The sequence below is a fragment of the Oncorhynchus kisutch genome, linkage group LG14 (genome assembly GCF_002021735.2).
Source record: "Oncorhynchus kisutch isolate 150728-3 linkage group LG14, Okis_V2, whole genome shotgun sequence".
NCBI classification, from domain to species: Eukaryota; Metazoa; Chordata; class Actinopteri; order Salmoniformes; family Salmonidae; genus Oncorhynchus; species Oncorhynchus kisutch.
The window spans coordinates 27,597,662-27,611,246 of NC_034187.2; the positions used below are offsets into that span (position 1 = coordinate 27,597,662).

Consider the following 13,585-nt stretch of genomic DNA (forward strand, 5'->3'; position numbering starts at 1 on the left):
ATTGTGTTCTTGAACGTAGTCCTGTCTTTCATTTTTGTTCAATGATTTCACCTGTGTTAGTTACTCACCTGGTCTCATCAGCTCCTTATTTAGTTCAGATCATTCTGTTTGTGCCTTTGTGAGGTATTGTTCGTTTTGACTCTACTAAGCCTTTTCCTAGCGCGTTTGTGAAAACCAGGTATAGCCTTCAGTCCTAGTTTTGATTCACTTAGTGTTTGCCTACCTGTGTATTTTTTATTTTACCTTTATTTAACTAGGCAAGTCAGTTAAGAACAAATTCTTATTTTCAATGAAGGCCTAGGAACAGTGGGTTAACTGCCTTGTTCAGGGGCAGAACGACAGATTTGTACCTTGTTAGCTCGGGGATTTGAACTTGCATCCTTTCGGATGACCTTTGCCTGCCTGTGACCACGATTCCTGCATTCTGCGAAGGCGAAATAAATACCTGCCGCGCTCTGCTTGTGAATATACACATTTTTGTCCTTCGTATTCATTACATATGCTCACTTTTACTGATACAATGTATAGCAGTTCTCTGTACATTCTACTCCCCCCAAAATGTTATTTTAAATTAATAGGAGTTTGTTTACGCAATTGATTTGTAAATAGTTTGCAATTGTTAGGCCTACAGTTGTGTTCCGCTTATTATACTCAAAATGCCACTGGAAGACTATGAAAGGCATTTCACCTCACTAAATTCATATTCTGTCAGTGAATCTTTGTCAGAATACAACGGCAAGGAAGAAAAGTTACATTACATTCCAATCTGGATCCTTGGAAAAGGGGCATTTGGCGAAGCAGACAGAGGTAAGCAGGTCAAGCACTATTTCTATCATTCACACATGCACACACCTCTGTTCTGTCAGAGCAAAATGCATAAAAAATGTACTGATCTATTAGGCCTGTTTTATTAGTGATCTACAATAGCTTTTCCTGCATGCTGAGTGAGTCTCCCACCAAACCTGGCCATTAGCCTCTGAGATGGCCAGTCTACTTTAGTTTTCATACCCCAGTGAGAAAGGCTTGCGAGAGAGCTGAAGATCCATTACATTCCCAAACCGCTTGACAAAACTGCTATTAGTCACGTTGTTCAAGAGTAATAGTGTAAGGGCATGGTTTGTATTTATTTGATCCCAGCAGGAAAACAACAACCTTTTGTAAATGTCAAACCTTTGTTTACTTGCTGAAAGAACAGTTTGGTTGATTAAAGCCTATATCATGTATAGTACATTATTAGGGATATACACTATTTTATCTTGTTATTATTATCTTATTATTACTCTATTACATTTTATAATAGCAGAAGCACAATGGAAAAAAGAAAATGAATTACATTAATATTTTAACTTTGAGTAAGTAATTGCAGTGAAGTCTTGTTGCCTGAAGTCTCTTGGGGTGTTATTTGTTGTAGCCTTCAAAGTTAAAGTGTTTCTGATCTCATCCTGACCTCTCTCTGTCTGTCCCCTGTCAATCACTCTACAGGACAACTCTCTGGTGGTGTGTAAGGAGGCGGACTTGAACTGCCTCTCAGATAAAGAGCATAAAGATATCACAAATGAGATCAGCATCCTCTCCATCCTACAGCACAACATCAACAGCCTACTTCAAACATTTCATGGACAAGGATACTCTGCTCATTGAGCTTGCATATTGTAATGGTGAAATATGGCTTCATCTTATCACTTGAATGTGGTGTATTTGTATGAAAAACATATGGGATATTAAAGCTGTGTTATTATGTGTCCTTATTAAATGTGATACTATGTATGCCGGGATAATGATATTGGCTCAACTGAAATATGATTGCCCCAATTGTAATGGTCTGGCAGTTACAGTATCAATTGAAAGGGACCACTATCTATTCAATTTCAGGAGGAAATCCTTTTTATAAAATCAACCAACAGAAGGGGAAGGGGAAACACTTCACTGAGGAGGTATGAAAGTGAAACACAACATGATGTAAGGGTGTATTGTACACACATTGGCTCTGACTTTGTTCTAGATAAGAACAATTGTGAACATTCAACTTCATCTTTTCCCTGCCAGTTTTTAATATCTAAAACATCTTAAATTCCCCTAGGTTGTCATATGGTACCTGTACCAAGTTACCTCTGCAGTGGCTCACATTCATAAGGCTGGTATCCTGTAGAGGTCAATTCCAGGGTTGGGTCCAAACTTTCCTCAATGATTGTGCTATGAGCTGCTTTGATCATTTGTATTGTATGTAAGCTGTGTTGGTTATGAATACAAAAGTCCTTATTATTAGGTCTGGTCACAGTTTTCTTTTTTCTGACCTATTTTATTCTTCTCTTGAAGGGATTTCAAGACGCTGAATATCTTCCTAACTAAAACAAACCTTGTAAAGTTGTGTGATAACATTGTAAGTATTAGCCTGGAAAGCTGTGCTTTTCTGGTGTTATGTTGACCATGTAGATCTCAATTACGTAGTGCTGAATGAAGTTAACACACACATTATAGTTACTGCAGAGCTGATTACATTCAGTGAACAGATTTGGTGGGCAGACTGGATACTCAAACCAAATCAAGTCCAGAGAGCAGTGTGGTTGTTCTGGCCCTTTGTGGGCATAAGCCTGCTGTATTTGTAGTCTGCTCCATCCATGGCTCTTCACTCTGCCACAGGGACATGACTTCTGTTTGGAGGCAGGTGTGAAAAATGGTAGCAGCGAGTGTATAGCTAATTGTAACCACGAGCAGTGCCATGTGTCTGACGGCCCGTATGGATAGCTGGAGTATACTGTATGACATAATGCATATAATGCATATATTATAAACAGAGTAGCAGTAGCATAAAAAGAGGGGTTGGGGGGGCACACAATGCAAATAGTCCGGGTAGCCATTTGATTACCTGTTCAGGAGTCTTATGGCTTGGGGGTAAAAACTGTTGAGAAGCCTTTTTGTCCTAGACTTGGCACTCCGGTACCGCTTGCCATGTAGTAGCAGAGAACAATTTATGACTGGGTTGGCTGGGGTCTTTGACAGTTGTTAGGGCCTTCCTCTGACACTGCCTGGTGTAGAGGTCCTGGATGGCAGGCAGCTTAGCCCCAGTGATGTACTGGGCTGTACACACTATCCTCTGTAGTGCCTTGCGGTCAGAGCCCGAGCAATTGCCGTACCAAGCAGTGATGCAACCACCAGTTGCAACTGTATAACATTTTGAGGATCTCAGGACACATGCCAAATCTTTTTAGTTTCCTAAGGGGGAATAGGCTTTGTCGTGCCCTCTTCACGACTGTCTTGGTGTGTTTGGACCATTCTAGTTTGTTGGTGATGTGGACACCAAGGAACTTGAAGCTCCTAACATGCTCCACTACATCCCCGTCGATGAGAATGGGGATGTGCTCGGTCCTCCTTTTCCTGTAGTCCACAATCATCTCCTTAGTCTTTGTTATGTTGCGGGATAGGTTGTTATTCTGGCACCACCCGGCTAGGTCTCGTCGTTGTGGGTTATCACTGTCTGCAAATGTAATGATGGTGCTGGAGTCGTGCCTGGCCATGCAGTCATGGGTGAACAGGGAGTACAGGAGGGGACTGAGCACGCACCCCTGGGGAGCTCCAGTGTTGAGGATCAGCGTGGCAGATGTGTTTAAAGGTGAAAGCAGAGGTCAGCATGTGTGTGCAGGGGAGACCCACTTTGCTGTGGTTACCGTGGAGAAATAGCTGCACACTTGGGCTGTGAGTACCATGTTCCTATAAGTCCAAGGCAGAAAAAACATTTTGAGCACTTTAAAGTTGTTTTTTGTTGATTAAACATGTGCTCTTGATGTCGTGGTTTCATTTGTGTCCAAGATGGTGGGCCAGCTGGGCCATGGGGCCCAGGCCTCGTACCAGCAGCCACACAAGGTTGAGAGGCTGCAGGGAAAGGCCACCTGTCAGGTCGCTTGTGGAGCTGATTTCACTGCCTGTGTCACTAGTCTGTCTGTGTGGAGCACTACTCCAGTAGAATAGGATGTTTACAGTGGGAGGGCTCGGTTTCTGTCTTTTTACAACACCGATACAATTCAGACAGATTTGGTCTAGTTTGACAACATGCTGTTTCGTTTCAGATGAGGACCTGATGTACATGTTTGCTTCTGACTGCTATGGCTGTATTGGAGTGGTGAACGAGCAGGGCTGGTAGGTGCTAGAGCCTGTGCTGTTGGAATTCTTAGAGGTGTGGCCTGTCAGGCAGGTGTCCTGTGCAGACAACCATGTGGTGGTGCTGACCCACAGGGGAGACATCTACTCCTGGGGCTGTGGAGAGCCCGGTATGTACCAGAACAGCGTATACTGGGCTACACATCAGTACTGTATGTCTACCACCATGCCTCCCTCAAGCTCCATATCCGTTGTCCCACCTTATCTTGCCAGTAGATGGAGCTATGATGAAGGACATAATTCCTTTATGAAGTTGGCCTTTTCCTCAGTCTTGGCCAGGACTGTGAGGATGACTATAACTCCCTCATGCAAGTAAGATCCTGCCCTCTAGTTTCCAGCAGAGAGCTTGAACATATAATTTAATTCTGCACATGGGGAAAGGGGCAATGACGTCTCAATTTCATCATCCAGACAAATGAATGAAAATGTGTTTGAATGCACCATTTAAATCGATAGGAAACATAATGTTGTGTATCGTCTGGCGTTCACAGGTGGAGATTCCCAAATGAGCCAGTATCTCATCTGTGGCCTTGATGGAACCTTCTGGCAAAGTCCTGGCCTGTGGGAACAACAATCAACCTTAAACCTTCCTGGAGAGGTACAGCATCACATTCAACATACTAGGATCCACTCACAGCCTCTTCTCATTGCTTTAAAATAAGGAATAATGCAATTAACCCACTGTTCCTAGGCCGTCATTGAAAATAAGAATTTGTTCTTAACTGACTTGCCTAGTAAAATAAAGGTTAAAAATTAATTACAAAAAAAAAAAAATTAATATCAGGCCTACCAGAGGATACCATACACCATTACACTCACTTTGGTCAAGCAGCTGGCCAGGTATAAGATGCAAGTCATTTCTGCTGGGAAGACCCACACTGCTGCCATCAACTGTACAGCTACCAGACTCTGCTCTTTTTTTCTGATCCCCAATTGAAAGTATGTTGAATTTTATATCAAGACGTGGTTCTGACTGAACTCTGACCTTGCAGGCTGATGACCTTTGGCTGCAAAAAATTATGGTCAGCTTGGTGTGAAGGACTTCAAGAAGCACCAGGGCATCCAGCTCTTGTTGGGGTCTTTTGGGGGAGGGGAGGTGGTCAGCAAAGTGTCCTGCGGGCACCATCGCAGCCACAGAGGGTCAGAAAAACAACTAAACTTCAACATTCTCTGTTGCAGCATGTTGTTGAATATGCTGTTTAATGTGTGTATGCAGCTTAGAGTTGTGGTGCTTGTTTTTCTTTGCTTTATTCTGTTAGCAGGGAGTCCTCTGCTCTGAGCTACAAAAGTAGGACTCAATCTAATGGAGTACCGGTAGATTCCCTGTTTAGGTTCTAGAAGGATATTGGCTAATCTCTTATCCTTTCAGACAGTCAGATCTTTGCCTGGGGAAAAGCAGGAAACGGATGCCTGGGAATGCTTTACCACAACCCATTTTAGGCTCCCTCCACCATGTGCCATACCACTCCTGTCACGGCTGGCACACCATTCTCATCATGGGTTAGCCACTAAACTTCTGTTCTAACACCAGCTAATAATTTATTGAAAAATACAGTTGAGATTGATTATGTTCCCTGTTTACAGAAAAGGTTCTCAACTCTAAAACTATCTGCTCAAACAGCAGTGGACTTTTAATTGGCAGTGGTAAGTAAGATGGCCATGGTCTCTCTGGTTACTTCGTCATTACATTCACAATCTGAACAGGTCAATAGTTTTATACCAGTGTGGTACTGTACTGACCACATGGTGTGTCCTGGTGTTTGTCGGTTCACACTAAGGCCTGGGCCAGGCCTCTACCTCCACTGTGGATCTGGAGAGTGAGCCAGGGCTACATGAAGGGTGATTGGGGGGGGGGCACTAAGGAGGATGACACAGACGAGCGACACATCAAGACCTCCATAACGTCTCTGACGAACCAGACTTGCGACAGCTCTTTCCCCCGTCTGGCTGCGCCATGTTTGTACTCAAAACAACAAGCATAATAAAAGCCTGAACAAAGAGGGTTATGGCCACTGAATGTTGTTGTCCCTCCCTAACAGGAACTACAGGATGCAGAGTTCATCCCGATTCCAGAGGCTGAATACCTGGCCCACTGGCTCCTTCTTTCTCAGAGCGCCAGACTGCTCTATGATGACCTGCAGGACAACGGGTTGGAGGAGGCAGGAGCCTGTAGAAGGGGAGGCACCAACTTGCTCCAGAGCAAGTAATGAGGTAGCAGAGGTATGTGCAAGATAACCCCTTACACAGATTGTTACAGCACAAGGCTAGTTGAGACAGTATTCTGGTGCAGTTGCTTGTTTGTTCTGTGTTTCTCTGTAGTTGTCGCCATTTTATTTTACAGTTTCGAGAGACAGTCAATCACGAAGAGGCACCGATCCAGTTGTTACAGAAGCAGGTAAGCATTACTCACTATAGACTAGTGGTACCCGGGTCAGTTGTTACAGAAGCAGGTAAGCATTACTCACTATAGACTAGTGGTACCCGGGTCAGTTGTTACAGAAGCAGGTAAGCATTACTCACTATAGACTAGTGGTACCCGGGTCAGTTGTTACAGAAGCAGGTAAGCATTACTCACTATAGACTAGTGGTAGTGTGTCAATTTGCTGCAAGAAATATTAAAACTGTGGTTACAGACCTACAGTCAGTTTCCATCTAACCCATCTGAACAGTAGGCTACAGTTCCCTTGACGTGCCATAGGCCTATTTGAAGTCCCGTCTTGTGACTGTCGAATTTGTGTAGCGCCTCACAATCATCACAAATAATATGCTATCATTGTCTTTTAAAAATATATATATTTCACCTTTACTTAACCAAGTAAGCGAGTTGAGAACAAGTTCTCATTTACAACTGCGACCTGGCCAAGATAAAGCAAAGCAGTGCGACACAAACAACACAGTTACACATGGAATAAACAAGTCAATAACACAATAGAAAACAATAAGTATTTTACCACTTCACCAAATCTTTCCCAAACAGGTTTTCTGGCCCCTCCCTTCTATTTATTTTCAACACCATTTCACAGCTTATCTCTTATTGAATTAAACTCTGACATTGGCCTTTTTCTCTCAGTGGATAGACATGAACTTTTTCTGCCCATTCCCAAAAGCTTTTGGCGATCAGTGTGCAGGCTATTTGGCGCACATAAAGCTTAGGCTTACGCACTAATGCCTGATAGAACCTCAATGTAGCCAATAGGCCTAGGTCACAGGAGGCTGGTGGCACCTTAATTGGGGAACGGGCTCTTGGTAATGGCTAGAGTGGAATTGCTGGAATGGTATCAAACACGTGGTCTCCATGTGTTTGATGCCAATGGTATTGTTGTATGCCATTCCATTGACTCCGATCCAGCCATTATTATGAGCCGTCCTCCCCTCAGCAGCCTCCACTGGCTTAGATATAAATGTAACATTCATTGATTTTGTTTCTGTATGTTCTCTTTATTCAACCCAGCACCTGTAGTGATCCCTGTAGGCAAAGTTGTGTAGTAACACTGACTCGAGTCCCTATGCTAGACTGATTAACTCCATTTGCTATGCAGACAAGTTTTATCAAGAGTTCTCTTTCATAACAGTTCAGTGACCAGCTCAAAGAGAACGAGAGACTCTGGTCAGCAATCAACCATCTGACCCTGCGCAAAGCAGGAACTGAAAAGAACAGCAACCACCAATCCGATCACAGGCCTGTGGCAGGACAGAGAGGAGCCTCCAACCATGATGGGGACAGATCTGCTGGGGCAAATCCGTGAGCAAAAACTGTCCTATCCTATATGCAATGAGTTGCAGTGACCCTGTGCAAAAATAGTATTATATTTGAGATTCTCCAAAGTAGCCACCCTTTGCCTTAATGACAACTTTGCACACTTTATACACCTGTCAGCACTGGGTGTAGCTGAAATAGCCAAATCCACTCATTTGAAGGGGTGTACACATACACTATATATACACACAAAAGTATGTTCCAATGTGAATTTCAAGTACTTATTTTTTGTTAATTTAATTTCGAAAGCCCTGTGAGCCCTGTTCTTCATATGTGATGCTGTAAAACTAAAAGCCTAAATACTATTTCAAATAGCCAAAGGTATACCAAATATTGTCTCTCTTACATCTAATTTACCAAAGAAGTATTTAGTGTTAACATTTTCACTTACATAACTCAAACTACTGATTCAATATAGACAATCTTTTAATTTTTATTGGCTTAAGATGATAACCTTGAATTTGTTTTAACCAGTATTTAAGTGGAGGAAATGGTCATTTTATGGTTAATCTTCCTTCTCTAAGAGGTGATGTCATTAGTACAGTTCTCTTCCTAGAATGTAGAAAAGCTTGTTTTTGTAAAGTTAATGGTAATATTTTGTTTCTTCTATTAGATGTTTTCTCAACTGTTTCTTTTTCAGGTTTATATTGTCTTTGTGTTCATCCTGTTTTTGAGTATTGATTCATCCTTTTGACACTATTTGTGAAAAGTGTAATATTCACATTGTATATTTGTTTACTCTGGGTGGTGTGTGTGTGTTTTTAAATGTCCTTTACCAACGGCTTGCAACTCTTGGTTGGTGTGCAGTTAATTGATACAGTACACAACACTGGTGGAATTTCCTTTATCAGTGCAAGAGAAAAACGTCCTTATTCCTTAGTGCTTTTGCATACTCTTAAACCAAGAATTGTGCACAAATAGAAAGAATAGGCTATGCTTTTTATACAGTTTGTTTAATGTTGCAATATTACATCTATACTGTATTTTTGCAATATTTTTTTCTTCCAATGGCTTAGCTTAGTTTAGCTTAGCTTATGCAACATTATAAAATGGCGTTGCTGTACCGTTAGTGGTCTTACGTTCCACCATTCATAGAGACACTTTTGTGTTATGCTTCATGTAAAATAAATTTAAACCCATTTTGGTCAGATGAATTTTGAAATGAACTAAACACTATAGACAAAGCAATTTTTTAATTTTTTATTGTGCTTCAAAATCCACCAATTGTTCTCGTTGGTTTTCAGTTTCTTTGAACCCTTTTGCAGACTGTCAATCTTGTTCGGCAGTATCTGATACTGTATTGCTACAGTATTTACAATTTAGACATGACATCTAAATAGTTTAGTTCCCCCCCACTTCAAAGGCAGTGTGAAAAATGTGTAAAAACTATACAATTCAAAATGTTCTTTTGAACAAACATGTTATTTTAAACTAAATACTCTCATACTAAACCACAATGCCATACTTGTACATTTTGCTCTATAAGAATGTAAGTTAATGCAGAGGCTTTTAGGTAACAAATTGCATCAGGGTTTTAGTTTTAACATCTGAAACCCTACCTCTTCAAAAGTTTATTAAATAATCCCACAGCACCCCCCCCCCCCAAATTTTTTACAATTTTATATACAAAATAATTGCCCTTTGTGAACTAACATTTGCTCTTGACTTTTTCTGCCCTACTAGCACTGACTTTGCTGATAGCTACTTTATTGAGGAAAAATGTACTTATTATAACTGAGATATGTGGTTGTCCCACCTAGCTGTTTTAAGATGAATGCACTAATTGTAGGTCGAGCTTCTGCTAAATGACTCAAATGTAAAATGTAGTTTTGAATGCTTTTTTATAAACATCATTGCAAATTAGTTGGTTTTGTCAGCGGCGGTGGCGGGGAGGTGGAGGGCGACTCTTGATGTTCTGGCACTTGGGGATATGTCGCTCTGCTGGCCCAGGGGCAAATCGGCGGGCACAGTGAGGGCAGGTCACATAATCATCATTGTCTTGGATAGGTGGTTGGGGATGCAAAGCACCTGTTGCTGGAACATGGGCTTGGCGCAGATTACGAATGAATGCCTCGTGTTTCTGCCTCCAGTTGCTCTTCTTTAGCTGTAAATCAAGCCAAAATCATATTAACCAGGGTTCAGAAATGGCATGAGAAATGAGAAAAATACCATTTATTTCCTCATATTAAAGAAATTGGGGAAAAACTCTTACCTCAGGAGACTTGGTTCTTGAGTTGGTTTTCATGAACTCTTCCAGGTCAGTTCCCTTGGCCCTGTACTTGGAGGAGTCAAAGACTTTGCGGCTGGAGCGCTGCATCCTCTCACAGACCTGAAGGTGCTTCGCTAGTCTCTCTGCAGCAAATTTTCTGTGGCAAATCCTGCAAGGGATGAGCTGGAGGCAAGCATTGTCAGCACTCTCCACTGGGCTGAGTTCCACTTGCAGTAGCCGACTTGACTGGCGGTGAACCGAGGGTGATGTGTGGGAAGCTTCTCGAGATATTTTTCTACAATTGATGCTACTGCGGCTCCCTGGCACTGATCTATGTGCAGTTTTAAGCTGTCCCTCCTGATCCAGCCCTCTATGAAATATGTCACGCTCCTTCCTCTTATCATCAGCTGAAACATACCTCTCTCTAGAAGACCTTTCCCACTTATACTCCCTCTCCCAGTCTCTTTTCTTCTCAACCTTCTCCCCATTTCGTTCTCTCTCTTTCACTTTCTCCCTCTCCCACCTATTCCTCTCAAATATTTTCTCCTTCTCCCAATTTGTATCCTTTTCATTCTCCCTTTCTCTAGCCCTCCTGCTCCACTCTCCATTTTTCTCCCTCTGTTGCTCTAGGTCCTTCTCAGCCCTCCTGTCTCTACTCCACTCTGGCTTGTTCACAATTTCCCTTTCCATTCTTTCCAACCTCTCCCACTCTTCTGCAAGTGCCCTCTTCTTCTCTCTTCTCTCCCTATTTAACTCTTCTCTTTTCTCTCTCTGCCACTCAATATCCTCCCGGCTTTTATCCCTCATCATCAACCTCTCCCTCCTTTCCATCTCGTGAACTCTCTCCCCTTCCCTTCTCTGCTCAGCTGAGGACACCTTGCTCTCGATACACTCCTTTTCTCTTTCCACTGGTCTCCTAATATGCCTCTCTGCCCTCTTAGTGTTATCACCTGAGACAGTTCTCTCCCTCTGCTGCATTTCTCTCACTTTTTCCTGAGTTTTCAACAGCTTCTCCTGAAGTATTAGTTTATCCATTTCAATTTTCCTTGCCATCCTCCGCTCATAATCCAGCCTCTGCTGCTCTCCCTTTGATCGTTTGTACCCAGCAACCCTTCTGCTGTTTGTGTTCTCTTCCAATGATGGTGAAGGATCCTCAGCCGGCCTTCTATGGCTTATTATGCCACTTCTTCTATCATACTCTGAATGATCATGTGGTGGCGAGGGAAAATACGGAGGGAGTCTTTGAAACTCATTAGGTTTACAAGCTACCTCGTCATTACTCAACCTATCTATGATTAGAGTTCTTTTATGGTAAACAGGCTTCAGTGAAAATGCCTTGTCCACTCCATCTGCTTTGCCCCCAGACACAATATCACCTGGTTCTTCAGGGTAAACATACTTTGTCCTTGCTGAGTTATGTGTTCTGCTTTGGGAGGAATATTTGGATTGAGGAAATGTCTCTTGGGAATACTGTTGCTGCCATTCATTCATGGCAGTCCTTTCCCTTGGTCTATGATCCTCAAAAGGTTGCTCTCGAAGGCTGGTCTGATGTTTCAAAGGTTGATGCAAAGCTCTTGAGCGGTCCTTCACAGGTGGGAGTTTTTCCAATATCACTTCTTTATCCAATAAAAGAAAAGGGTCAGGGTGAGGATGCGGAGCCATTTGCAACCGATGCATAATTATACCCCCAAAGAAATAGCTGATTATGGGTTGATTTTACTTGTTGAGAAGATGAGACCTAGCTAGTTAACTATATGACTTAGCTAGCTAAACGTTACATGAATTGACTCACCAGCTGCTCTCCTTCTTGAATTGGCAGATTTCTCTTTGTGATTCTCTTTCAGCATTTCACTACAGCTTAGCAATGGCTACTCCAAGACATGACTAATTATCTTCTTTAAAATTAGGTTGTGAATATCTCCAAAATGTGGAAAATGTTGACAGAAGTAGCAACATGCACACACTTGGCACCTGTTTTGTTGGTATCAGTTGCCTAGAAACAAAGTATTTTGTTAACGTTTTCTGATTGGTGCAGTGCTGTCATCCGGAAGCATTGACCGGATGTTACGAAAAATAGCTGTCTGAATGAATCTCCAAACTGCCAAACCATTTTGGAGAAAGCTGAGCTAAGGTATGATTTAGTAAACTAGCTATATAAACAATGACAATATTATGCGCTTGTTCTAATTGCACTGATAAGGGGCAAATGAAGATCACAGGTTAGCAAGCTAGTTAGCTAGCTACAGTAATGAAAGTGGAGGCTAAACTAGCTTTGGGACACAACACAGGGAGTCTGTACACAGACCGTGTGTCCCAAAGCTATGGCTAAGCATGCTGTTTTGGTGAAGCTGTAAGTAACCTAGTTACATCTGCAACTAGCTAACTACAATAAATAGGTAGTCTCTAGGCAGACCGCAATGTTCCCTAGGTCTGGGATGTCTGAGACTAATAAATAGGTATAACGAAGTAAAACAGCTAGATTGGCCAAACTATCTAGGTAGCTACTCGCATTTGTATTGAATTCAACTCTTCAAAAATATTTATATATTTTTTTGCTTTTCATTAAGACAGCTGGATGTCTACTGAAGAGATGATTTCAGTAGATTATGAAATATTTGGGAGAGTTCAAGGTGTATTTTTTCGAAAATACACTCAGGTAAGAATACAATACAACAGTAGGACATAAGCCATTATTATTATTTGCCATTTGAAAGTCATGTTTCATACCTATGCTTAGTAACACATGGTCAATTAGCATACTTTCATAGCTACTCATTTATGTTTTCAGCTGTATGATGTGCTTCATTTCATTTCTTTGTCACTCAGTCATGCTAGCAGGAGTAAGCAGCCCTGGCCTGGAGGTCCTGGCCGAGACACATCAGGGGTTGTAGTGCTGAACTGGAATAAAAAATATGTATACCTTGTGGCTCTTCAAGGAAGTACTCCTGAGTAATGATGACCTCTCCTTCTGCCATATTTGGTGGTGTTTTTCAGGCAGAGGGGAAAAAGCTAGGTTTGGTCGGCTGGGTGCAGAACACAGAGGCAGGAACTGTGCAGGGGCAGCTTCAAGGTCCAAGCAACAAGGTGAGACAGATGCAGGATTGGCTGAAGTCCACTGGGAGCCCCAAGTCACAAATCATCAAAGCAGAGTTCAAGAATGAGAAGAACGTCAAGAGTTTGGATCACTCAACGTTCAAAATAGTTCGCCCTTGAATTTATTTCATACAGTATTACATTCCAAACTAACATGTGAGATATACTTGTTATTTAAAATGAGGATTGTTTTGTTAGAGTTCCTGAAATGGAAAGCTTTAGAAATGTACTGTAAATAATTTAAACTTATTTCAATGTATGTTAGGCCTTAACTCTGAATTGTGTGTTAATGTGTAATATTTAAAATACAACTAAAATAAAATATTTAACACAATTTAATTGTATATTTCTTGCTTGATGATTTAAGGCGT

At 41.8% G+C, this 13,585-nt stretch overlaps 2 protein-coding genes and 1 pseudogene across 4 annotated transcripts; 2 read left to right on the forward strand and 1 right to left on the reverse strand.

Moving 5' to 3' along the window:
* The first annotated feature begins 656 nt into the window (after positions 1 to 656).
* LOC116353446 (serine/threonine-protein kinase Nek9-like) lies at positions 657 to 7,901 on the forward strand (annotated as a pseudogene).
* A 1,196-nt stretch (positions 7,902 to 9,097) lies between these two features.
* zc2hc1c (zinc finger, C2HC-type containing 1C) lies at positions 9,098 to 12,118 on the reverse strand. 2 transcript variants are annotated; one of them, XM_020501156.2, is made up of 3 exons: positions 11,914 to 12,118; positions 10,125 to 11,737; positions 9,098 to 10,016 (listed from the first exon to the last, which is right to left on the reverse strand). In XM_020501156.2, exons 1-3 carry the CDS (start codon positions 11,966 to 11,968, stop codon positions 9,786 to 9,788), a joined length of 1,899 nt encoding a protein of 632 aa, XP_020356745.1. In that variant the 5' UTR covers positions 11,969 to 12,118; the 3' UTR covers positions 9,098 to 9,785. The 2 variants fall into 2 exon arrangements, with proteins under 2 accessions (XP_020356745.1, XP_020356744.1); XM_020501155.2 differs by lacking the exon at positions 11,914 to 12,118 and having other exon boundaries at positions 10,125 to 11,906.
* An 8-nt stretch (positions 12,119 to 12,126) lies between these two features.
* Positions 12,127 to 13,548, forward strand: acyp1 (acylphosphatase 1, erythrocyte (common) type). Of its 2 annotated transcripts, none has more exons than XM_020501157.2 (3): positions 12,127 to 12,252; positions 12,689 to 12,777; positions 13,116 to 13,548. In XM_020501157.2, exons 2-3 carry the CDS (start codon positions 12,697 to 12,699, stop codon positions 13,332 to 13,334), a joined length of 300 nt encoding a protein of 99 aa, XP_020356746.1. In that variant the 5' UTR covers positions 12,127 to 12,252; positions 12,689 to 12,696; the 3' UTR covers positions 13,335 to 13,548. The 2 variants fall into 2 exon arrangements, with proteins under 2 accessions (XP_020356746.1, XP_020356747.1); XM_020501158.2 differs by having other exon boundaries at positions 12,148 to 12,252; positions 12,693 to 12,777.
* Positions 13,549 to 13,585: the final 37 nt, after the last annotated feature.